General features: G+C 32.0%; 1 protein-coding gene across 8 annotated transcripts in view; it reads right to left on the reverse strand.

The window, feature by feature from the left end:
* Window positions 1-9,339: 9,339 nt before the first annotated feature.
* The window catches only part of LOC148618910 (cadherin-23-like), a 42,057-nt gene continuing 24,137 nt past the window's right edge, over window positions 9,340-27,259 (reverse strand). For 5 of the 8 annotated variants that reach the window (XM_088578268.1, XM_088578265.1, XM_088578266.1 and 2 more), the window contains 23 exons: window positions 27,052-27,216; window positions 26,777-26,841; window positions 26,192-26,432; window positions 25,339-25,584; window positions 24,641-25,168; window positions 24,198-24,339; window positions 23,530-23,736; window positions 22,639-22,952; window positions 20,980-21,528; window positions 20,448-20,630; window positions 19,893-20,133; window positions 19,205-19,554; window positions 18,740-18,976; window positions 17,862-17,950; window positions 17,164-17,250; window positions 16,723-16,791; window positions 15,372-15,438; window positions 15,038-15,165; window positions 14,218-14,258; window positions 13,783-13,797; window positions 13,484-13,547; window positions 12,536-12,589; window positions 9,340-11,391 (listed from right to left, as the gene is read on the reverse strand). In XM_088578268.1, coding sequence (XP_088434394.1) covers window positions 11,115-11,391; window positions 12,536-12,589; window positions 13,484-13,547; window positions 13,783-13,797; window positions 14,218-14,258; window positions 15,038-15,165; window positions 15,372-15,438; window positions 16,723-16,791; window positions 17,164-17,250; window positions 17,862-17,950; window positions 18,740-18,976; window positions 19,205-19,554; window positions 19,893-20,133; window positions 20,448-20,630; window positions 20,980-21,528; window positions 22,639-22,952; window positions 23,530-23,736; window positions 24,198-24,339; window positions 24,641-25,168; window positions 25,339-25,584; window positions 26,192-26,432; window positions 26,777-26,841; window positions 27,052-27,216 — 4,359 coding nt within the window. In that variant the 3' untranslated portion in view covers window positions 9,340-11,114. Of the gene's footprint in view, window positions 11,392-12,535; window positions 12,590-13,151; window positions 13,198-13,483; window positions 13,548-13,782; window positions 13,798-14,217; window positions 14,259-15,037; window positions 15,166-15,371; window positions 15,439-16,722; window positions 16,792-17,163; window positions 17,251-17,861; window positions 17,951-18,739; window positions 18,977-19,204; window positions 19,555-19,892; window positions 20,134-20,447; window positions 20,631-20,979; window positions 21,529-22,638; window positions 22,953-23,529; window positions 23,737-24,197; window positions 24,340-24,640; window positions 25,169-25,338; window positions 25,585-26,191; window positions 26,433-26,776; window positions 26,842-27,051; window positions 27,217-27,259 lie in introns of all 8 variants that reach the window. The other 3 variants (XR_015921494.1, XR_015921495.1, XM_088578270.1) reach the window with 3 other exon arrangements.

Consider the following 27,259-nt stretch of genomic DNA (forward strand, 5'->3'; position numbering starts at 1 on the left):
TTCTCCAAAAGTTTAATTTAGAAAAGTGTTCAATGAGTGTAAATGTTCACTAAAACAATGTGAAACGTTATTTATTGGAACTGAACAAGAACGTAAGCAACTAGAAGTAAAAGAATTATATTGTACAAATATATTCATTTTAATTTCTACTTATCATTCTTCCTTTTCTTTATTTGTGTTTAGATATATGTTATCGTAAAAAGCACATCAAGGATAATACAGTATATCTTGTTATTCATAATTTCTACTTACAATTTAATAAATAATTTTAAAGGTGTTTGTAGGTACATCATTAATCATATGGCATATGCTCTTCATTTTTGGAAATAAACCACTGTTTGGCACATAATTCCGAATTGCCATTAGTTGTTTAGTTGTAAGATCTGATAAATCATTATTTGGAAAGGCCTTCATTTATATACCATAATTAATTACATCAAGCCATGTACTTTGTTAGGAACTCATTTCTGCAGCTTTGATTAAAAGAAGCGGAAATGTGAAAGTACAAAAAACTTATTACTTAACCCGGACGATATTATGCTGTTTAATTATTTACATTACTATACAAAATATTACAAAAAATAATTTACTAAAACAAACACAAAATGTCTAAATCAACACATTATCTGTCTATGAGAAATACATTTCGTCTACCACAATGGTAAAAAAATGTTGCATCAGTCATTTTTGTCAATCTTTACAAAAATAAGACGTTTTAAGTAAACATTATTTGGCTATATCAACAGTTTTGAGGTTGAGTTAGTAAAATAAATTTCTACGTCAACATATTTTGCCTTGAGGTGTCAATATATTTAGCTTTGAGGTAGAAATGTGTCTAACTCAACCCACAAAAACGTTGTGTTCGACACTTTGTGTTTTATTTAACACTAGATTTTCTTTGATGTTTTCAGACAACGTATCTTTGTGTTCAGTTGTGTTTTTAATGGATATTGTAAGTGTTGATACGGATAAAACATGCAAAACAAAATGAGCGTTTAAACAGACGAAATGTGTTTTCCTCAGTTATATTTCGACAATGCATGGTCACTACAGTCATTATTTTAGTCAGAAGTCTTAAGACATTATACTGTATGCTCTTGAAAACAGCATGATTCATTCAAGCTCTGGGAGCTTATGGTAATCTGTACAGCACGTTTAACACTTTGTGGATTTTGTTGTTACTTTATATCAAGTATATTGTGTTATAATATATACGATCATGATATAAATAAAATACATATGTTGAATATTTTATAAGCACAGCAACTCTATCGGAATGAAATTAAATGTCAACTCAAAGCCACATATGGGTTTTCAGTGAACGACGAGGAAACCCTCGCACCACAGGGTAGGCTGCAGCTGGCCCCAAATTAATATTATACACAGGTACAGCGAAAAACCTGTTCCTACATACTCAAGCAACTTAAAAACAAACGAAAGAAGACATACAGAGGTCAGAAATTTCTTACTTGGGACAGGCGCAAAAATGCGGCGGGGTTAAAGTACTTTGGCATGATCACACCAACCTTTTAAATCTGGTCACTGTGTAAAAATATTACACAACTAAACATACCTGAAAATCAGTTCAAAAAGGTCTGAGTTTCCTGTAAAAACAGAAATAAAGAAACTGCTTGTACGTTTCACAAATGCACAAGCAAAGGATTACCAACAGTTAACTGACATGCCAGCTCCTGACCACTTTAATCTTAAAAGAAGTTATGTTCTCATCGTATGTAAAATCAATTTCTTCCCATACAGGGTTGAGAAACATGGTAAACTATAAGTCATCCAATAAGGACAAGACACATGTCATGCCAAAAACTGATTTTGAATATAGTTTGTTACTTATTTCGTAAATACCCTATGAACAAATAAATACATATACCAAATAATATTATCTTTGACGATTTGACAACAATATCAAAACTAAATCCCTTACAAATGAGTTTATTAAACAGTTTAATAAACTTATTGGGTGAGTACCAAATTTCCTGTGCTTTCTGAGAACATTACCATAAGATATAGGTTGGGAGATACCCGTTGGTATTAATAGTTTACAAGTACATCTACAGTTGAGAATGTGTCCATTGTATTAGTTAAAACATTCTGTGAATGTTTTACGAAGTTGTGATATCAAAAACTTTGTCTTTAATGTAGTAGTTTGTCGGTTATATTAAGATTTCTTTCGTTTAAATCCGAAACATTGTAAAAAACACATGCAAATCAAACAAATTGTGATATGTAAACACAATAGAATGGTGACATGGGGACGTCATCATCTAAAAATGTTAACAGTAGGGAAAGAAAAATCATCCATTTCATCGTAAATTTTAGTATTTATTTTACCATTATTGATAGAAATACTCAGATCAAGAAACGGACATTTTTTATCATTAATATTCGCTTTATTTAAAAAAAAAGTTCTGCATGATGTATATCTTAAGTATAGATACTGAAGTCGTCGTTGTTAAGATCCAAAATATCGTCCAAATATCTAAAATTATTTATTTCTATTAAATGTTGCTTGAAAGGGTCTTAATTTATTCTATCCATAAATTGGGATGGATTCGTAACTATGCAGAAAGAGGACTGCAATGAGTGGTGCAAAATTGTTCCAAATAGGAATTCCAGTAAACCATATTGCCAAAGCGAACAAAAATGTTGTCTGGTGCTGTAAGCATATCAAAAGAAGTCCAATCAACGTAGTTGTCATGCTCTTCGTTACTACAATAGGATCTAAAAGAATTCTGACAAATAAATTCCCATCCCGATGTTTCTAAGAACCATTTGATAAGAAATGTGAATTTTATTTTTTGAGATTATATGGAGGATAAGTGTACAGGGTAGAAAAATTAAAACTTTGAATAGAAGGATCCCACATGGACATGTAATTTATATGGACGGAGTATCAGCGACGTCCTTTACATGTAGAATGTAAGACCAGAGCTATGAATGACTAAGTAATATTCTGACGGAAGTGACGAAATCTATCGACTCGGAAGTAGCCAATTACACAAGCGCAGAGGCTCTATTTTTTTAATATGCAGACGGGTACGATTTTACTTATTCATTCATTAAGTAATAATTTCCCAAGAAGGAAGTCTCACATATTCTCCTCACCGAATGAGATTTTGCCCATAGCAATATCGCGGTACATAGAAAACAAAGAATTAGTTCTATCCATGATAGGCATAGCCTAAATTTATATCATTAGTCTAGACAAGTCGGGTAGTTATTAACATTTTGAAACACTGCGTAAATAGTGTTTTTCAGCCCTGTCTAGCTACATCTTTTTTATAGTATGGTCATTGTTTTGCTACTTTGTATAATTTAAAGATATTTTTTCAACTTTTGTGTAGAACATCGATATATAACAAAAACATGAAAAAGTCATGACCTGATGTATCGTTTTATTTCCACTGAAATATACAAAGGAAAATTGTACAATTGAAGTATGTATGGACAGAACATAGAAATTCAAGGGGGTCTTTAAACATGAAAAATACAACCATTTTCCTGCAGAATTTAAATAGTTTGAATTAAAATGTTATACCTTTAGGGTTTGAATAATTAATTTGTTGTACAGTGGTTAATTTTTGTCATGATGTCTATAATAGCTTCCGATTTTGCTGATGTTCTGCAAATATATTAGTTCATCTGACCATAGTATTAAGGATTGGAGACGAAAAGGTCAATTTTAATGCTTTCTTGACCGTATTTTACATTTCGTCCATTTTTTACAAAGTAAAGCACAGTAAACTAAAGTGACAGGACCCAAAATAAAAAAACCCCGAAAATTATTAATAACTAGATAATCAGTTCAAACTAACAAAAACAATATTGTAAAGCCTACCTGTATTTGGCATCTTAAATGTACCTATGAAAATTTCGAAATTTTAAAACAATAAAGAATCCAGATAGGGCAATGAACTTTCAGTATACAAAATGTCATTTTAACCTATATAATTCAAACAATCGAAAAAATAAAGAAGGATAGATGTGCTAATAACTCTAGTAAGACCGTCGTTCCTAAGATAATTATCATTACCAAGCTGTGAAGTGACCATCAAATCGTCTAATAATAGAGTAATAACAGTAATTAGAATTTTTAGGTTGGCGTAGACAGACAATTAGTTGTTGTTTGTTTGAGTTAGACCAAGTGTACTTTATCAACAGGTTAATCAGAATATAATATTACAAATTCATTAATCGCGATAACAATAACATGAGCCTACTCTTGTCATAATTAGACATGTTGTTTATCAAAATATAATACGACAGGATTTGACTGTCGATTTGACGTTCCTTCTGTTTACACATTCTCAAGTTTTTAATTACAAAAGAAAATTTACGATGGACTTATCAAAAACATAATGTCTGTTCAGATCTCTGCAATGTTTTTTACGTTTTAATAATCATGTTAGATGAGTTGTTATGCTAAAAAGAACATACCATGATTTTATTACGAAAAATTAGACACCGTTCGAATCACGCATTATAAAAGCAATAATAATAGTTGGTTTATTGAAATAATGACAAACAATACAAGGTTATTCCTACGTAATTTAGTAGATAAAACGGTTTAAAAGATTTGAATGTTACTTGTTCAATTATCGTGATGATAAAATGAAAAAAATACTCGCCTATTATATATATGTCAACAATAAAGAGGAATAAAACGTCCAGAATGTTATATATCTTTTTTAAAGACTTTCAAGTCTTTTAACTACCAAAAAAATAATTACTAAAATAAACCTTATCTAAAGTTATATTTGTTATCCTCAAATATTTCTGGTTCATGTCGCATTGTTGAGACATGTTTTTTCTTTAAGATGAGGCATACAGTAAAGTGTTTGAATACGTGCAATTTGTTAGCTTTTGGTTGAAACATGGTTGACATTGCATTTTTGAACATCTACGAATGTGACAAATAGGGAATAAATAAAAGGTGAACGAATAAATTGACAAATCCCGATTAAACAAAGACTGTGATAAAAGGCTAGAGGCATTTTAAGTAATCTTTTTTACATCAATTTCTTATTATTTAAAAATGTGGTTTTTCAATAAAATTAACTTGATCAATTGAAACATTCCTAACATTTAACTAAACAATTATAATGATTTACAAAACCTTTCCGAGAATCGACATTACGTGCAATGTAACATTTTCTGTTTTCATTTTTCCATTTTTCATTGTGATAAAGACCGTTGCTAGGAGACACCAGTGTAGACAAAATAATAATTTCGTGAAAATTTTGGTATTTCTGGCTTGTATTTTTTTAACCTTTAAGGAAGTAGGAAATGTACTGAACATGAAATTATTCATGAAAGTTTTCAGAATCTATCACCTCTGAGAGTGAAAGGAAAAAAATCCGAGACAAAAAAGATGAGATTTTAGGTTCTTTAATTATTATGAAGCTCTGTAGAATTAAAGAACAAAGAAATCTTACCCGAAGCGAGTCTGAAATTTTTTAGTCTTGTATTTTCTTAAGTTTCTTTTGTCTCGCTTTTAAGACTGAATTTGTGATAAGAATGGTAATTACGAATACCCTTCTCGCTATTAAGCCTTCGTATTCGCACGACGTCTTAAAATTTAAAAATATTTATTACATAAAATTGACATACATATTATTAACATTTAAGCCAAATCATGAATGAGCAACAGTACGCCAACCACAGAAAATGGCCGATTCAATAAAAACAAAATTGGAAAATGAAATCTGTTTGTTATTGAATATGAGTTTCACTTTGCCATAGTTTGTTCAGAATTATGCAATAATAGAGTCTCACTTTTTAATGATATATATTCAGTTGTTCTCTCTATTAATGATACGGATAATCAAGATAAATTTCTGAATATATTCAGATGTGATGACTTTAATGTTACTTGTATTGTAAGTCTCCTACCGGCTTTAGCCGAAAGGGACTTTATATTTGCATCCGTTCGTGTATCGGTCTGTCAGTTAAGTTTTTGGCATTTTTTTTCGAAATGCTCGCAGATATTTAGCTATTTGTTTATATATGAGTTTTCTCTGATGAGTTACAGATCAAGTTTAGGTTTCGATCCGCTTCGCAGATATACTCAAATTTCAGTTTTAGGAGCGCTTTTTTCTACAGTCTTAAGATATTGAGTTGTTTTTTGACAAATCAGTCAACCGTTATTTGAAACCTAAACTGTCCAGTTGTCCGTACATAAAACTTTGCAAATCTGCGTCTGTTTGAACATCTTTCTTGTCTTTGTCCATATCCCCTCTTTTGGTCAAATTCAAGGTCATTTCCTCAGTTTGTCATTTGTTATGACCCATGCTAGTAATTTGGTCAGTAATATCAACAGGGGACTATGTATTGTTTCGCAATACTCCCAGAATGTCTGTTGTAAATGGTATCAGTGTTATGTACAACAACAGGCAATCAATGCCATTAATCAAAAGTAAATGTGTGTTTGTAATAACTAACTCAGCTTATAAATGAAAATGTAACACACACTTCCTCAGTTGTCTTAACATCCTTGAAGAAGTAGATTATTTATTCAATCATAGAGGTACTCCTATCTTGGTGCTATATACTCATAAATAATTATTTGTGATTCTTTTGGGTGAAGACATGCAGTTAATAAAGTATTGGTTATACTATTATGTTCACATGTACTTTAAATATTGTAATTTATATTGTTAAATTACATATCCGTTTTATAGTGCAAATCATGTTGTGCGGATTTATATGCCATTAAAATTCTGATTCTATAACGTTTACATTTGACATCACAACATCACGTGCTTTATATTAATTGGTTTAAAAGAGTAATTAAGGGAACCAAAATTCTAGCGGAAATCAAAAGAATGTAATCCAGTGACAAAGACCAGACATGAAATAAAAACAGACAAATACATCAAAGAACACAAGGTTAACAAAAATACATACAAAGTAACAAAAGTAAATGAGCAACTCGGACTCCACTAACAACTAAGAGCATGGACCCGGTGGCTTCTTCTTTTCTAGAAACACCCGCCGAGTTGCTCTTAAAAAGTCAAAACCGGGAAGACGAAAGAGGAAAGGAAAACCATAACACGTTGAACAAATCAGTTTTCACGGTGCAGATGGATACATCGTAACGATGCATCAGTTAATGATGACAAACATAAAACTTCTGTAGTGACGACTTCAATACTATAGCAACATAACCTTAATCCGAAAAGCCTAATTGTAAGAAGTCTTCCGCGATACAAAAAGTCTACGTAGTTACAGCAAGCTCAGGCATTACATATGAGTTATAATATGAAAACTCTGCTGAAGGAATGCTGCCACAGATGAAAGAAAAGAAAAGACAATCGCATTTATCGTATAGTTTGGTCAATAGTTTTCGTTTACCATCGATCTCTAAGAGTGTGTCAAGAACTGAGGCTGACTTTACAGTGTCTATAGTATCCTTTTATCAAGTTCTTTTGGGGTAGGTGCGATGTATTAAATCCCCGAAACTAGGATTGTTTAATGGTAATACATCTATATAGCGGAAACTGAGATTAAAGGATCTGTTCCTTCTATCGAATCAGATCAGTTATAAAGTCAGCCTCATAAGAGTGAAGTGATAGGTCAGCAACTAGAGGAGCACAATTTGTTCCCATTGGAATACCGACCGTTTGTTTAAAAAAAAACGCGTGCTTCACATTGAACAAAAATGTTGTTTATTGTCGATCGTAAATTCCAAATTGAAAACATCTGTTTCGGTATATTTTGAAGATGATTTGGAGTTATTTTTTACAAAGTATGAGGAATCTCTACCAAGAACTACACATTTGTATCTAGGTGTATCGTCTTTGTGTACAATGTTTTTGAGTCGGGATTTTAACTAAGTATGGGGAATAGAAGTATAAAGTGTTGAAAAATCGGATGTTTTAATGCTATTATATTCTGATAATAATCTTGAATTTAGGGTTTCGAGAAGATCTTTCGAATTGTCAGGATCCACATTGAATAAATACCACAACAAGAGTAACAAGTAGTGTGGTTGGACTGGATACCCTCTTTGACAACTGTGAGTATGGAAGTTAAGTTTTTAAAGAGATTTGGTAGTACATTTTGCATATCCAGCTATTTAGCGTTTGTATGTTTAAAATAGCCATATGCTTCTTTTTAAAAGTGTCAAAATTAAATGCAGGAGTATTCATACATGTTAAGTTGTTTTATGACAAGAACAAACAAAATATCAAAGCGATATTATAAATTCGAAAATCTTACAAATCTGCACTGACTGTAGAGGCACAAACATCAAATTGATTGAGAAGTTCACATGAAAATGGGAAATTTCTTTTAAACTAAATACAGAAGAAAGACGGAATGCAAATAATTTATCTTGCTGTAAGCAGACAAAACATCAATAAACAAAAAAAAAACACAAATTAGACAATCATTGTTATATTTAAAATTTTCGAGAACTGCTTATTTTCGGGACTAGGGTAAGAAGTTTGTGTTTGTAAGACTGTGGGAAATTGTTATACAAGAGTACATATAAGTGTTTGAAAACCTGTCCTTTCCCTGTGGTCAAAACTTCAAAAGAATTTATTTTATTAACTGAAATTATGGATATTCCTTTTATGTTTACTAATTTACTCCTTCCCTCAATGTTACTATGCTGTATTGTGAGGTATATGTATATGGTGGATCTGGTACGTTCTTATTATTATGTATGTGATAAGTATGTGATGATCAATTATATTCACTTACCACGATAATCAAGTGACCGAGGGCACAATAAGAACAGAAGTCCCATACTATTTTATTCAAACTGGGTACTTCAGTTAGTGAGACCGGTTTTCTTCGAATTACCGTTTTATTCCATTTTTCCATATATAAAGAAGAAAAATAAATTTCAGGAACATTATAAGCAGTACGAATTGTTGTTGTGGAAACTCGAGAAACAAAGATAGTTATTATATAACATTCTATTTCACGCCTGGGCACATCATGACCTTATTTAGAGTTTAGATTTACGTGTGTATAAGTGTCTAATATGGAACAGTTGTTATAAAAGTATTTTTGTAAGACAATGAAGCCAACGAATCAGTGAAAACTCACGCAATTGAGTTCTAACAACGTCTACAATACAACGATGCAAGCTGATAATCACAAAATAACAAATATTGCACTAAAACCAACTACAAAGCGTTTTTGAAGATGTGTAAAAAGACAAACAAGCCGACAGACATAGCATATCGTAATCACTGTGAAAAAATGACTAGCATACCATAGCACGTCACTAAAAAGAGTGGCATATACAAACAATCCGAATGCTTGGTTCATATTTCAAATCGACAAACTATGAAAATTAAATATAAAATAAGGTTATAATTTAATCTTTTTTATTTATCACCTGCATAGAAAATGGCATTTAGTACAAAAAGTGAACATTCTATGTAGCACCTAACTTGTCCATAACGGGTATAAGAAGATCGCCCTGACCATACACACTAAATAACTAATTATACATCAGATCATAGTCTAACTATTCCGTGCACTATTACAATGTAAGTAATATAATAGTAAAATAATAAGTTAATTTGTTTATAGTAATTCGGCAAGATATAGCCAATGATAGACATTTCCCTTCTTATTCATGGAAACAAATTATTTTGAAACATTAATTAAAATATCAATTGACAATTTAAATCTATTTCTTGCGCAAGTAAAACAAATTCTTTTGGACAATTCAATGATTATGTTATAATATCATTCAGTGAAAATAATGACTAGAATGTCCATTTACGATAAAGCATAAAATGAATCATTATCCAATTCAAACATTTTATAGCACAATATCACAGTGTTTTCATTTACAATGAGAACAAATTTCAACCTGTTTTCGTTTATTTAATTGATTTAGTGTAAAAATATTACTACAATGAGACTTTCTGATGCTTATTTGTTAAAAAGTAAAAACTCATTATACCAAGCCCTACACAGACGAATAACATGTAGCTGGTAGAGGGTTCTTTTTATGGATATATTAACATAAATGTATCAATAAATAAATTACAACTGAACACTAGCACACGATCATAAAGACATATAAGGAACAAAAACTTCCAAAAAGGATTGTACGGGTGACGATTTACACACGGATACTTGTTACACAAAACTGACATACGCATATGTACATAACATGAACATGTAATAACTAAAATTCTTCTGTCATCTTGAACTATATGTTTATTTACAAATGTAGAAAAATAAATATCTTTAAATTTTAACAACAATTTTTAAAGATGCATGGTCTTCTATATCATTAGGATTTCATTGAAGTATGTACTATACCATAAGCAAATTCACAAGGACATAAACATAGATCATACAAATAAATAAATATTCAAATAAACATGATTAAAGCAAGTTCGTTTTTTATTATAAGTAGACTTATAAAAACAATCTGTATATACATTTTGGTATTTAACTGCTTTTTTGTCATCACTGTGCTGAATAATACCATTCTGGGTATCACATAATTGTATCCATATTTACTTTAAGCGAAAACGACGTCAGAAAACATTCAGGTGAGGACACATTATTTTGAAGTGAATATCATCATGACAATTATTTCACTTGATAACCACAAAACACTCGGTACTTTTGTCTTAAATACTCGGACAGTACACATCTAAACTGAAATGTCTTCTCGTATATCAAAAATACCCGTTAAATATGTACATTTGATTGGTAACATAGATATGATAATGCTGATGAACAATATCAAAACGATACCGATACAATGAAAGACTTGGGAAAAAGGCCATAGTTCTACTTGTTCGTTATTTACTCTATTGAAACTCCGTTTTAATCAACAGACTTGTGTAATGGCACATTTGCCTACAATTAAATAGGCAACACATAAAAATGCACACGTAATAATCTTGAATATTATACTCTTACATTGTAATGATATGTTAAATATTGTTTTCAATCTATCATAACAATTTTTAGTTTAATTGAAATATCATCTAATAAATAGTTAAAACAATAACATGATATTAAGACAGTCAGCTAATGGCCTATCTTTTGATATGTAGAACTCTTCACGGCACTGTGACCTGAATGGCAACTGTGGCATAACATAGCACAGATTGTTATATTTCAGTCGTCTGTAAACCCTCAATAACCTTGGTATCGAGGGATACACTATCGACAGTACCATTGGATAGTTTATACCCACCATTCTGAGTCAGATTATTATTATTTTTCATGACATTATGAGCATATAAGGCGGCTTTTAAGTTCATATCAGGTGATCCAACGTCATTTTGATTCGATGATTCCTCATTAAATTGTAATGATGCTTCTTGTACATCAAATGATGGGGACGTTGGAGGACCAACAACATTTTCATCAATAGAATCACTGTCTCTGTAAAAAAATACAATAAACTGCGATGGTTAAATATGTATCACATGACCCACTTTCGAGTCAAAAGAAGGTAATATAAATGCTGTACTTTTAAGGCATCTGCACGAACAATCTAATACAAAATATTACGAATTAAATGTATTCTTCAAATGAAAACTCATTTTAGTAAAATATCAGAAGTTATTGTTTTTCTTGCAATTTGCAACGTGATTATGATACGGAATTATTTACAATTTAATTAAAATACGAAGTACTTAACAGATGCATTATAAACATTTCATTACTTATCCTGAATCTAAATCAAACAAGTCATTCGAAACCATGCACGATGGTAATTAAATAGATTTACTGTGACACCAATAACCATCCAAATTCAAAATAGTTAGTTGTGAATATCAACAAAACGTGAGGTAAGTCACATGCAATTAAAACCCGACCATTTATAACAATTAAATAAAGAATCTTAATTTTCATTGCTGTTTTTGCATCATTGATTTTACCATTACATCAGCATCTGCATTTGAAAATAAGGTTTTAATTTTTTACAGAATGTATAGCATAGTATACCTACATCTGATTTACAGCAGGGGAAACTGGTAGATTAACATGAATTTGTGAAGACATTCAAATGTGAGTGAAAAATATAATGAATATTTACCAGGATTCCGAGGTATTTTGATAGCCACTATAAAACACCGAAATCAGGATAAGTTTGGAAATGTAATGACTATCTTAAATAAACACTTTGAATTAATAACCTTTTTATTTTCAAGAAATTTTCTAAAGCATGAATTCTTAACTTATTCAATATTTTGTATTTTTCTTTTAATTCTATCTACTTTGATCTTACCCGTCCCAGTTCGATATAATTTGGTGATACTTTCTACTTCGACATAAAACATGAGTTTGTGTGTATTTAAACACATAACAATAAATGAACAACAATTTTTGCAATTAACCAAAGACTCCTAAGAGTAATTGTTGAAGTAACACTTCGAATCCTTACAAGTAAGATGATCAAGTTTTGTTTGTATCATATTAAAACAATTATTCATATAAATTCTTTCTTTCACTACTTTACTGGCATATATATTTTGCTTCAAGATAAAAAAAAGTATGTGCTTATAGTAGGAGTGTTACTTACGCTTGTTCCCCAGCTTCTTCCATTAATATTTTCTCTAAAAATATCGGATTAGCGCTGAAAAATATAATTAACATTAGGCTAGTGTAATTCAAATATCAGTAAATTTATGCTTTTTTACATTTCCAATTCTAAACAAGGTCGTAATAAAATAAAGTTTTGCTAAAATGAATGACCTCAGGTAATTTTTGAAATATCGGTGCTATGTTTTGGATTATTAGACGCAAATCTCATTATCAATTTACTCCTTTGTTTCATAATTTTGGGACATGTCTATGTCCAAGCATATGTGTAACAATATACTTCTTACACAAATTAAATGTTTGTTAAAACACAACTTTGTCTTTTATAGACATACTTGTAAATTAATACAAAAGCAGCTTGAACACGTCATAAAGATTGTTTGAATTTAAAAATCATTTATCAAGCTTTATTTATACTCGTCAAAAAATTTAAAAAAAACAAAACATGCACAAGACAAAATCGAAGACAGGGTAGTATTCAAAACACAAACAGTTATAGCGAAGTTAAACACTTTTCAGGATAATACATGCTTGATCATGTTCTATATGTTTATATTTTATCATGCCAAAAATTAATACCACAACATAAAATTTACCCTTTAAAACCTTGTTTCAGTCATGTAAACTCTACCACCTCCACCGCTTTAAATCCAAAGAAAAAGTAATATTCAAATACATCTGTTTCCATGTTTACACCAGGTTTTTACCAACAGTTATTTTTGTCTTACTTGTAATGGCAAACATTACTGTATAATACCTAACCAAACAGTTACAGTGTAAATACAAAATGGGTTATAAATAAAGGTGTACTCCCGAACCCCACCTCTTCACAAACAATTCAAATAGTTTCTTTTTGTAAGTTAATAAGTCCAAAATACATAGACGCAGTTTGCAGAGGATGAGGATGAAATTTACATAAATTTCTTACTTTTCATATGAATGAATATTAGTGCCTGGCAGCTGTAACTTCTGCATATCTGAGTCTTTTGAATCTAAAATAGACACACATATATAAACCCAATCATAACTCTGCGTTACTGTAAACAATAGATGTATTGGTTATTAGGGATTTACGATATCATACATTTTCACTGAAACTCTGCTTTTATCAAAAGTTTGATCCTTAAAAGAAGGAGGAAAGTTAAGTTACACCATTGCCCGCATGAAAAACTTGCTGCACAATACAATAAAATCAAGGTTATGATGCCAATAAAATCAAAACATTACCGTTTCCTTTGTACGCTGCATGTGACAAATAGAAAGTAATGAGTAAATTAAATCGAGTGCCCCTTTAATAAAGTACGAAATGACATAAGACTTGAATTCATGGCGAATTTACATAAAGCTTACATAATCAAAAAAAAATATTTTAAAAAGTATGATTGGAAGTACAGCTATTTTATAAATTTTCCAGATAAATGGGAAATTAACTTTTTTTTCTTACATAACCGAACTTATTTTCATGTTTCATTGGAATGTCAAATTAATAATGTATATCATTACCGTGTCGATACAGTACGTAAATATATTATAGTTACGCATAGAATTATTAATTAAAGGAAGTTTTGAAAAATTATGTTACTTCAGAACTGACTGAAATGTCTTCTAGCTCCACACAAATATGAACAGTTTTACACAAAGCCATTTTGATATTTTACTTACCGTATGACATGGCTGTAGCGGCTTTTAATTTTCGTTGATATCTAAAAAAAGGATTGTAAATATGCTATTACAAGACGACACATCAAATATAGAGCATTTTGGTCATAACTTGAAAGTTTGGAGCAACACTTTTTAATGAATATCGCTTCCACTATTCATTAGTGGGGGGGAGTATTCACCTGTGTTTTTTCCCGTCATCATTTATAACAAATTTCTTGAATAAATACTCTAACGTAAGGTATTGCATACTGGAAGTTTTACAAATGACGTAAGCAAGCGCTTATCAACAAAATAATTAGTTCCAAAACGCATGATTGCCTAAATGAGGCAGATAGTATATTACTTAAATAATAAACAGAAAAGCAGCGCTGCTTGATTTACATCTATGTAACAGAAACTGCATACTTTTGTAGAAGGACGTTATCTTCAATATTGAGTACAAACCTATCAGTTTAGAAGTCATGTTAATTAGATGTGTACCTAAAATTTATCTTACATCGTTAGAGATAATAGAAATTAGCAATCCGAAATAAAGATGTCAACTAGAAATAAACTTTTATTTGAATACATAACGTAAATTAATAAAAGTTAATGATGTAAACGTGCATAAAACAACATGTGGGTTTATTGTATACCTAAAGAGGAATAATGAAGCCGAAGTTACTTTAATGCAACTATAAAACAACCCTTTATATTCTTTCTAAATCCGGTGAATAATGAGTGACATGTTAATTAGTGCGGTTAAGGTCTAACCCACGTTTAGTGTTCGGGAGTGTATCTTCACTGATCAGGGAATGTAACAAAATATAAGTAAACTTACTTTTTGTACATAAAATATATAACAAACATCATGGCAACACAAGGAATACCCAGAATTATGGCTAATAAAATAATAGCCATTGTCAACTGTCTCTTGCTATCATCTTCCTCTGCCTTCGTAGTTGTTGGCTAAAAAGATATTACAAGATACTGAACTCAAAAATTAAAACTACAAGGCAAAACGCTTCCGTTTTCAAATGAAATAACTTTATTGATTTATATAATCTGATAGGCCCATAAATTCTAAGACATTTACGCTTATCCCAAACCATCATAAACTAATAATGCTGAACATTTGTAATATAATAAAAATCCAATTGAGTTAGATAACTTACCACTATTTGAACTATATTATAATCGTTTAGCACACTAATTAATGCACTTGCACTCCCATCTATAACTCTAAAATAGAAAGTTAATACATTTGTACATTAATATAAGTAGTTTCTACCTTGGAGAGTTTATCTTAAATCAAAATTTTATCGGTGTCATGCGAATGGTTTTCTGCTACTTTTGATGTGATCCAAAGTACTGTGACACGTGTATGGCATTTGTTTTGTCAAGACATCCCTTGGATAGATTACTTTACACAAACTTGGTATAATTTGGCACAAACCTCTCCGAAAGCATTCAACTACAGGTTAAACAAGGAAGAACTGGAATTTGAAAACTATTTTGAAATTAAAGAATGTTAAAATATTAGATATTTAAGCCGTTTGAGGACCTTAAATATGAAATAAAATAGGTAGGTGGAAAAAAATAGAATATGCAATTTATGTAACCCCGTGCAGGTCCGGGTGTTAAAAGAATAGGCCTGCAGCAGCGCTAAGCTTGTCGTAAAAGGCGACTAAATAGTGCACAGAAACCTAGCCGGGGGCTAGGCGCTCTGCCCACAGAGCAACTGGGATGTGTGCCCCAGGTGGTGGAATGGGGTACCCCTGGCGTGTTACATGCTGGGGTTGTCAGGCTATAATACAGAAAACCTGACCGCAAACCATAGTGGTGCACCGTGTTGGGAAAGATGCCACGTTCCTCGCACGTTAAAGAATCCTGCTGTGGTATTCGATAGTAGGAACCTTTGCGCTCCGCCACAGGAGGCTAAATTGCCCGACCTTACCCATCCCCCTTTTTTCCAGTGGCAATCAAAATTTGTCGACCCTATTATCCTTGTGTCCCATCCTTTTTTTTCATTTCATGTTCATTTAATCATCCATTTCATGTTCATCGTCTGAATATAGCTGAAATATTGCTGCTCGGACGTTAAACCCCAACAAACAAACAAAACAAGCAATTTATGTGCTGGCGAAGATATGGGGAACGAATTCCATTCCTTGTTCAAACGCTCTTATTACAATATAAGCAGAAAGAAGTATCTGAAAACCAACTTCAAAAATAGACCCAAAGTTCTTAAACTTAAAGATTTAATGAACTGTGATCGGTTTGTAGAATTAACAAACTTTTGTAAATTCATAAATATTATTGACAAAAGGTTAAACTCTCAAAGGTAGAAAATGATATCTTCATTTATGGCTTAGTCTTCATTTAATCATTTGTACATAATTATATATTAATGTTAATGCTAAACTATGCCATGTGCTTATTGTGATTGAGAATAAAGATAAATAACATCAAACAATAGAGCCATCATTCGTGAAAAACACATTTTACTTCAAATGTGTATCTTACCTCAAAAGTTCCGCTGCATCTACTATGCTAAAGGGGTCTATCGTCTCGCCGTGTATAAACATGTCACTCCTATATCATATAACATACTGAATGTAGACGTATTTTCAACACAAAATTATGATGTGATGAATTTACACATCATATTTCAATACATCAAATAGTTTTGAAACAATTGTTCATGCCATAACTGAAAATATTGTTCATATGAATGTTTTAAAATGAAATACATGCACCCGGTAAGTCATATTGCGATTGTTACTGCTTAATGCAATATTAATATTTATGCCAAAGAAATAACTTTGGAAAACAAGCACTATATTGCATTCTAGTTGAGAGAAAATAAAAACTTAAAGAACCAAAAATTGACTAAAAGCCGTATTTAATTGCTAAATATTCTAGATAAGACTTTGATTTAATATATTATTTATTTATTTGACTTACTTGTCGACTTCCGGTTTCCCTTGATCGTTTTCATGAGTTTGTATTTTATCCACTACAATTTTGTATCCGGTTATTCTCTCCAGCCGACTAAAATTAGATTGTTCATAATCACGTGACACTCCCGAACTTTGGAACGAATGCAAACATAAAGCTAGGAACTTGCGTTTGGCCAAACAATATAGTCGAAAGTTAAAAGGATAATACAAAATATATGAAACGTTTACAAATTACGAAAAACAAACGTTTTCCACCGGTGGTTTTGTCAATTTATAAAAAGATTTACTGGAACTTTGTAAAAGTGGCCCACATGCAACTTTTTTTGTTGTTGAAAGTTTGTTTTCATTTAATTTATGCCTTTGTTTCCTGATATAATTTTACACAGCTAAATGACAAAGATCTTTTAAAGATGGAATGTGACATGTAAATAAGACATGGCTGGAAATTTTCACTAAATTTTACTACATTTAACTTAATTTCATATGTTGAAAAGCAGCTACAATTCGTATTCAACTTGTGTAGAGTTTACTTAATTTAAGATCTGTACTCAGGTATCACAGTCAAGCACCTATCTTGATCTAAGCATAAAGACTTTTAGCAGAATAGGTTAAGAATCAATAAATAATACCATATTGTCCCTCATGTTCAAATGCTTTAATCTGAGATGATTTTGAAGGAAAAAAATACGACAGCAAACATACTTCTTAAATTCCGTGGAAAAATTTCGGACCTGTTCCGGAAACATACGAAATATAACTTTCAATCTTTGGTCATCATTAATGAGCGATATCTGAAAAAAATTCAAATAATTTCTATCTTAAAAATCTGGTGCCACAAGAGTAAAATAACAGATCTACAATACGGGCATACATACTTCTGAGTAAAATACCGTTTAATTGTTTACTCACTTTAAAGTTTTGGTGTTATATTTTTGTCGATTAAATTTTAAGAAAAAACATATTCTCGAGAATTTAATAATAAATATAATTTCTATTGTATGTAACAACAAATATTTGGGATATGGTTATCAATTCTTCAGTTGCATTTGAACGAATGCAGTATACTATTTTTATTTGACTCAAATACAGGGTAAAGATTTTACTTTTTGGAACTTTTAATAAATTTTAATCTAAAGATTCATAAAATTCATTTTCTTACCGAAAGAAGTACAATATGTAGACCTAAACGTTTCCTGTAATTGAGATTTTGGGAGGACATGAATATTTTGTATATCATCTGCTATTACTTGAAGCGCGTTTGGACACTATATTGCAATTTGGGTATATTTATGGCGGAATCTTATTTGCAAATGTAAGTGTGTTGTGTATTCCTGATGCAGCAGTGACAAACAAGAATTATTTGAAATGTTAAATGATTGAGAAAAAAAACAGATCTCTTTTAAAAACAGTGCAAACTGATGAAAAAAATCTGTAAATATGCTTGTCTACAAATCTGGCAATTAAGCGAAACAATTAAACGCCATGCTACCATTTTTTTTTCTCCCAGAACCCAACACTGACCAATTCTTAGTGTAAATAATAACATGCAAGAGAGCGACAAATGATTTGAATATACTTACTCTGAGGGTAGCATTAGCTGATTGTCCATCTTTGTCCTTGGCTCTAACATACATTAGGAAATATCCGTTCATGTCGGCTTGAAAGTAAGTGTTAGTTTTCAAAGTTCCATTAGGGAAAAATCTAAATGGATTGGCCCCTATGGACTGGCCAAGGCTGTCTGGGTATACAAGAAGTGATTTGTATTGTTCAAACGTGTGGTTCTTATTCTCGCCTATATCAAGGTCCTGTATCTCATTCTGTTAAACAAAAAATCTTATGATTATTATGAAAAAAGCCAAGTAGATACTGCTTAAGTTGCATACAATGACTTTACTGAAATATGGGTGTCCAAAGACTGAAAGTAAACATTTTAAACCTATACAATATTGAAGTTGAATCCTTTCCTTCGTACTGGAAGTAAAATAACTATTTTCTATGTAGCAGTTTTCTTTTATATTATACTGGCAAAATAAGATTAGAATTACCTTCAAATTGAAAATGATTTCCCCGAACTGCGTCTTTCTAGTTATACCAATACTGAGTGAATCTTCACGGAAAATAGGAGGATGGTCATTTGAATCATTTATAATAACTCTTGCCCAAAGGAGTGTAAAATTAACCGGGTTGTAAGCAGGAGGAACAACACCCTCAGACGTGACAGGATCTCCTATAGTGTCATGAGATATATGTAAATAGTTGTATGGTGTAGCAAAAATCACCAAATTTATAAAGTTTATCTGTCTTTTGTACGAGTTTTTATCTCCATCACGATCTATCTTCTTAATAAGAAAAAGACCACTGTCATTTAGATGGAAGTGATCCTGCATTTCTCCTCCTGCAAAAATGATTCATAATTAATTTATTCGAAGGTTGTAAGAGATTTGTTAACAGTAAACCAAAACAAATCTTTCAATTTCGGATCATCCATTTAATACTATAACAAAATTTAAGTTCCTTTTAATACTTAAAGGGAGCCAACTTCGCTTGAGATTAAGATAATTTCAGTGACGTCAAAAGTTATACTGGTTATGTTTTAAAAGAATTATATCATAAACTGCTTAAATCTAAGTTTTCATTGAGCTATATTATATACTGGTTAAATCGTATTTTTTATTGAATCCAAGTAAGAAAATGATAGAAAATTACTGATGCATGTTGTATACATCTTCTTACCGACAATATAATAGAAAATTTGACTATTGTTTGCATCACTGTCTCTATCGATGGCAACATCAACACTGCCTACAAGAACTCCTGATTGTTCCTCGACAGCACTGCCAACAATATAGGGCTGATACCCTTGTTGTCGTGGAAATTCGGGAAGCTTATCATTAATATCTATCAGGTTTACAGTAAGTGCTAAGGTAGACCTGAGTTGGTTCGGTAATCCGTCATCATATGCTTCTATCTTCACCTGAATCAAATAAAAATAGTAATAATTCACGTACGTGTTTACATGTATTCATAGAATATAATAGTCTACACAAAGAAGTTTTTTTGTAAGCCACATGAACAGTTTATATCACTTTAAGTTATTCCTTGAATAAAAAAAGTTATGCTCTATAAACCCAATGAACTGATAAAAAAACGGCGTTAAAACCACAATATCTACCTCAGATCAGAAATGCCTATAGAGCTGGTGATTGACCTTACACCTGGCTTAATTAATGTTGAAATATAGTAGTCATTTCTTTCTTTTTTTGTTGTTGTTACCTTTATTCACTTTACCTTATATTGTGCTCTCTCTTCCCTATCTAATACTTCTTTATTTCTGAGTTCTCCTGTGATATTATTCAGAGTAAATTTGAGATAATCATCCTCAGGTGACAGGCTGTACTTCACCTTTCCGTTCCTACCATGGTCCTCATCTGTAGCATTGATTCTGATTATCATAGTTCCTACCGGTTTTTGCTATGAATGACAATAAAGTAATATAGTGAGTACAAGTATATTTGCGCAAATAATTTAGAAAAGGTACATTCAATATTTGACCTCGAGATATGACCACTTGTATATTTTGGCATAACATGTAACTATTCATATTGATGCAAGAAGTATCTGAGTTATCTTTCGTTGAGTAGGCACAAGCATCATCACTACCGATAAGTAAAATAACTCGTGAGCATTAAGAAACAGAAAAAAATACCTTGACTTTATTTTCATTTTCGAAGTATATAGCCAACAGTTTTTGTAAGCGTTTCTTAATAGAAATGCATTAATACAGCATAAAGAAAAATCGCCTGAATTGAACTACATTTACCTCATCAATGCTTATTGAGCTCTGTGGACCTTTGGGATAAATGAAAACCGGCTGATGAAGGTTAACGTCTACTATCTGGATGTAAAGTCGTTTCTCTGATACCCGTGGTAGTGTGCCGCGATCAGCAGCCCTTACTGTTATATATACTATCCCAACCTGAGCTAATAAATCCTTTTGAAGTTGTATTACTCCATCGTTCTGGCGACGATTCGGGTTGAATACGGACTTAATCATAAACAGACCAGTAGCGTTTGTGTCAGTTGTCAAAGTATAATCAACAGTGCCGTTATCTCCATTGTCAGGATCGGTAGCTTGAATAATAGTTACCGTAAACAAGATAGGGGCATTCTCATAAACCTGAACAGGATCATCAGGAATGGTATCTAAATTTGGAGCATTGTCATTTACATCTAACACGTGAACAGTTATTGGTCCAGCCTGTGTGGATTTCTGGTTTAACGGATCAACTACGTTATCTTTGGCTACCACATATAAACTGTAAGCTTTTCTTGTTTCATAGTCTAAGTTACAGTTAACAGTTATTTCTCCCTAAAATGAATAAACATAATGTGTATTTTTTATTCAAGAAATAATTCCTGGATGCCAGGCTAAATACTCATTTAACATGGATAGGAACTATATTTGCCATTATTTTTCATCGAGCGTTAGCGAGGAGCACAGTGAAAAATAATGACAAATATAGCGAGGAGCTCAGTGAGAAATAATGGCAAATATAGTATCTATCCATGTTTAAATAAGCATAAAGCCCGATATTAGCTCCTTGCTGACGCTCGGTGAAAATAAATGACAAATATAGTGCCTACCCATGTTAAAATATGCATAAAGCCCGGCATCCAGGAATTATTTCTTTTCTAACATGACAAAAAAATATTTTTGTCAGTGAGGCGCTCTTCACGAAAACGAAATATTTGGCTCATCCAATTACCTCCACATATTACTTTTACAACTTAGTACAAATATTTCAATTGTTTCAACAATAATATTTTAAATATATGTATATAATTATATAAGAAGAAACATGTCCTACAATGCTTGGCCGAAATCACTGTGGCCGAAACCGTTATTTCACATGCGTCATAGAGCTAACTGGTATATTTCGTACTTTGAGCACGTTCATTGCCAGTGGGATTATCAGATTTCCGATTTGGTCCCTCTTTAAAGTAAATTGTTCTATAATTCTGAACCGGGTAATTCATAATTAAACCAATTGCCAACGGTGGTACCGGTTATGAAGTCATGTGTATTTGTTTACTTATACAAACGACACATTTTACACTTGCTTTTAGATCTTATGTAGTACGCTGAGGTCGTAACAGAACTGATGTGTTTTATTAGAAGTGTCATTGATTTGTTACTTTCATAATTAATAAAAAGATTACATGTACAATCGATGAATAGTGACCCGTTCATTACAATGATCATTGCGCAAGTGTAGGCAGGGTTTTATGCTATAAAGAGATCTCCTTCTTTTACAAAGGGACATGTCACGCCATGCTAGAAATGGAAACAAACCACTGTTTATTCAAAAATCATTATAGAAAAAACATTTACTTATCAGAAATGCAGAAGTTATAAGTAAAAAAAAGGCTCATTTTAACATAAATGTTCAAACAGTTGTCCCATTTAACCTTCACTTACCGTAAAATCGTCAATCACCAAACACCCATCATCATTAGTAACTTGTATGGTATACCGAAGACTACCAAACTCTCCTACATCATTATCTGTTGCGTCTATGACAGCAATCTTGGTTCCATTAGTAGCGGACTCTGACACACTATAACTATTCTGATGGGGGTTAAAAATGGGAGATTCGTCATTGACATCGGTGACAGTCACTGTTACAGTTGCTGTAGATGACTGTGATGGAATGCCATTGTCTGTTGCAATAACTTTGAAGTTTACTTCTGAATTCTTTTCTCTGTCCAACTTCTTTGATAACCGCACAACCCCTTTAAACAGTGAACCATACTAATACTATCATGTCTATATATTTTTGAACAGGGATATTTGTAGTTAATACATAGGGTCTGCTTGCCGAGAGGGTAAAACTCTATCGGTCAATATGGAAAGAGAGGAGGTGATAACGGTTTATTAATAATGAAAGGTAAGAAAATACTTATTTGCAAAGAGCACATAATTATAGAATTTGTATTACATATAGTTTTTGTCGTTAAAAGGTGTATAACCTTGAAAATGCCGATAACTTTTTTTTATTTAAGGACATACAGCTTTCTAATAGGGAAAGTGGAATCAATGTGGGCACACTCAAGATCACCATAACAAAATGAAAAAAGTGTAGACCAAACTTGAGAAGAGTGGAAAAGTCGGTGAAATATTGACCTCAAGAATCAACAATTAATAGATATCAGCCAAAGCCTTCGACTACAATACTAATTTAAAACTGAAATCCCATTAACTAGGTACTGATATTTAATGCTACATTATTGAAACATTTGACTTTTCTTTGAATTTCGAAACAAAAACCTTCTGCGTGAGTTTAATTATTGATAGGCATAATAATATTACCACTAGTTTGATCAATTTGGAAATGAGCGGAGTTTTCTGCAGCCATTGCGAATGTAACTCTTTGGTTCTTGTCTATATCTGTAGCTGAAATTGTTGTAATTACATCCAAGATGTCCCGACCTTCAGAGATGTTCACATGGTATTCGCTGCTTGGAACAAAAGTTGGTGGGTTATCGTTCTTGTCAGTCAATACAATTGTAAGGGTACCTACAATGATAATATTTCATTCGCTAAAGTAGTGACTGTAAGTAGGATAAAATGTCAATAACTAAGCACGCAGTATATACATGCAAAAATATAAACAAAAAGTGTACCCCGTCTTGTCACCAAGGCCGATCACAAAACAATAAGCTCTTCATCACATCTTATACAAAGTGAACAGAGTTACAAGACCAACTTGAAAAGTCCACACGAAATCAGGCACGCAAAATAACTAAATAGAAATAAGATACCCGTGCAGCAAGCCCCCTCGGTCTGCAACCGAATAAATCATTTACGTGCACTAAAACAATAAAATAGGCATTGTACGGGAAAAAATCAGCAACATAAAATATCATAAACACAATCATTTTACAAGTATCCAAATATAATAAATATGTTATAAAAATAGCCTAAAAAGTATGTAAAAAATAGATCAGTAATTTAAATGTGCATATTTGTATTGTTACCTGTAGCAGTTTGTGGTTTCTGTAGAACACCATTTGTATCTTCTACTAATATTTCCAGGATGATCATCTCTGCCGTCTCTCTGTCTACATTATCTTTGTTAACTTTTATAACGCCAGAAGAAGGTTCAACCATAAAGTATTCCTGAGATATTATAGCAGATATATATGTCTCACAAAATCTTGCTTAATTTCGAAAAGACGATTCCGGTTGTTATCTACTTGAGACCGAATAGGAAAACAAATATTTTGTCAAATATAAGATAATAAACAACAAAATAAAAACCTGCAGTGAATCATAAAATAGCGTTTGTCTTTGAACTTATCATGTGAAAAAGATTCCAAAAACTCATTAACCTTAAATAAGATGGTAAAGAACTAGAGGACACGTTTTTGAACTAGACAAGTCCAATAAAACATTTTAACAAAATATTAAAGATAATAACCTCAATAGAATTGCTCATAATGTCCACCTCTTGTCCATTTTCGTCAAACGCAGTTGTTCTATTATTAAGTAATGTATATTGTAGAGAAGCATCCTGGTCTGGATCAGTAGCAGTGAAGTCGGTGACCACATCAGTCATTTTAACCTCATTCTCACCAACGTACACCAGTCGTGGGGAACTAAAGACGGGAACTTCGTCGTTAACATCATCGACATATATTTTGACTTGACAGTAACCAATTCTAGACGTAGAACCTCGATCTGTTGCTGATACGTTCAAAATATACAGATCTTTAGTCTCCCTGTCCAACCTGGCTCCAGTTTCTACGCTGATTTCTCCCGTTCTGAAGTTAATCCTGAACTGGTCTTGTGATCCACTGTCTATTCTATAGACAAACTCATTATTAGGAAATGTTCCATCAGTATCAGTTGCTGTAAGTACTGTCACAATGGTTGTATCTGTAGCGTTCTCTAATACATGTGCTGTATAACTTAGGTCTTTGAATACAGGAGCGTTGTCATTCACGTCCTTAAATGCAAAATAAAGCAACTTGATACATACATGTGACTAGTTATTTTATTCTGAACGTGCAAGTTTACATTCAATACTTATGTCTTATCTCAGATTTGCCATTAAATATTCAGATTTACTTTTATAACAGTAAAAAGATAAAACATTTGAACCAAAGCTTCACTTACCTCAACTTCCACTGTTACATTGATAAGTTTTCGTTTTCTTGGTGTACCCCAGTCCATTGCTTCAACAACCAGAACAACTTTGCCATTCAAGTCTGGATCGAGGGTTTCGTAATCCAGGGGTTTTTTTACAGTTATTTCTCCTGTTTGTGGTCCAATTTCAAAACTATTCTGAAGACCCGGTGGTGTTTGTTTTATTTCAAATTTGATTAGACTGTTTGGAGTGTTAGGTTCATCAATATCAAAAGCCTGAAAACAAGATTAAAATCATTTTTCCTTAATACTGTTACTTATTATAAATATTCGGAAGCTTATACGCGTGTCTCAGTGAGTAACCACTCATCAGCATTAGAACCAAAGTCACATGGAGAACGGGATCCGAATAAAGTTTATTCCAAGATGGTGTACTCATAATACAACTAATTAGGGAAGTGTTAGCCCATACTGTCTATAAACATAAAATACATTTTTATGTTTATTGACAAAAAGTTTCGACCAAAGGCCATCTTCAGTTATCATTACATTTACATTTATATGATGCTTCCTTAAAATATATTTTCAGTGAATAAAAGATTTGTATGGAAGCATAGCATGAAGCATCAAAAAGTAAATGATATAAAACATTTTAGCTCATCTTATAAAACATACACCTTTATTTTGTGCTTTTGTTTTAAGGTTTAAAATTTATCAACATTTCTTGTTCGAAGACCGTCAATTTTCTAAGTGACTGTTTTCAAAAGCACGTAAATTACAAAACCTTAATCAATGAACGAGCGCTGCGAAAAAAGTCAAAAAAACATCACTGCCTTTTACAAAATAACTTCCATAACCCTATTTTTTAACAGGTGAATATTACCTCAACAATAAGTTTGCCTCTCTGAAATTGACTCGCGCCTTCCTTGATAGTACTGAAGTATTCGTCTCTCCTGAATTCAGGAGAGTTGTCGTTCTTGTCAGTAACATTGATACGTAATTCTGTTGTAGATCTAAAACCTCCCCCATCCTTTGCCTCTACTGTTAGATAATATTCGTCAACTTTCTCTCGGTCTAAGTCTCCAGACACTACTACTTGACCGGTCTTATCATGGATATTAAACCTAAATTAAAAATAAGAAATGCATTGGAATTGTTCATAGTCAACTAATCCTAAGCATGCCGACAGACCAGTTAATATCAAGTTCTTTCAAAACCTGAACAAAATTAAATTTGCTGCGAAATTTATAATCACCTCTATGGTGTTATCCCACGCTGAATTCGGTACTGATTAAATAATTAAGTGAATTGAATACTTCAATAAAAGATATATTTTAATGTTTCAACAGCCCCAATAACTACTAAATATGAAATCTAGCATTGCTTATTTCCTTAAAGAAGGACAATTTACAAGATCAGATTTTGCTTTCTTTGTAGGATTTTATTTAGTCAAAACTGAGAAACTTACTTTCCATTTCCACCACGTAAAGAATATGTTATCTGTCCAAATACGCCAGAATCTTCATCTGTCGCCTGGAATTGTGGTATTGTAAGAAGCGTAAGAAAACGTAAGACAAGATAAAATTTAAAAAAAAATACCTGTTAGAAATAAACACAAGTAAAATGAACAAATAAGGAGTTAGGAAAATCAAAACAAATTAGTAATAAAACATTTTAAGTTTTTTTCCAACATAAAAATAATGTTTCCATCCTGTTGCAATTGTCACTAAAAGCATTACTCACATTGACTACGGTTACAGCTGTGTTTACGGGAGAGTTTTCTGAGATGTTGGCGTTAAACAACTCTGACGAAAACTGAGGAGGAATATCATTTACATCTTCAATGTTGACTGTAACAGTCGCTACACTGGATCGTTTTTCTATAGTATCTATTTCTCTAGCAATTATCTGCAAAGGCGTATAAGGCAATATATTAACACTGAAAAAATCC

The sequence above is a fragment of the Perna viridis genome, chromosome 4 (genome assembly GCF_037379345.1).
Source record: "Perna viridis isolate PV_CMFRI_1.1 ecotype Kerala chromosome 4, ASM3737934v1, whole genome shotgun sequence".
Classification (NCBI taxonomy): Eukaryota; Metazoa; Mollusca; class Bivalvia; order Mytilida; family Mytilidae; genus Perna; species Perna viridis.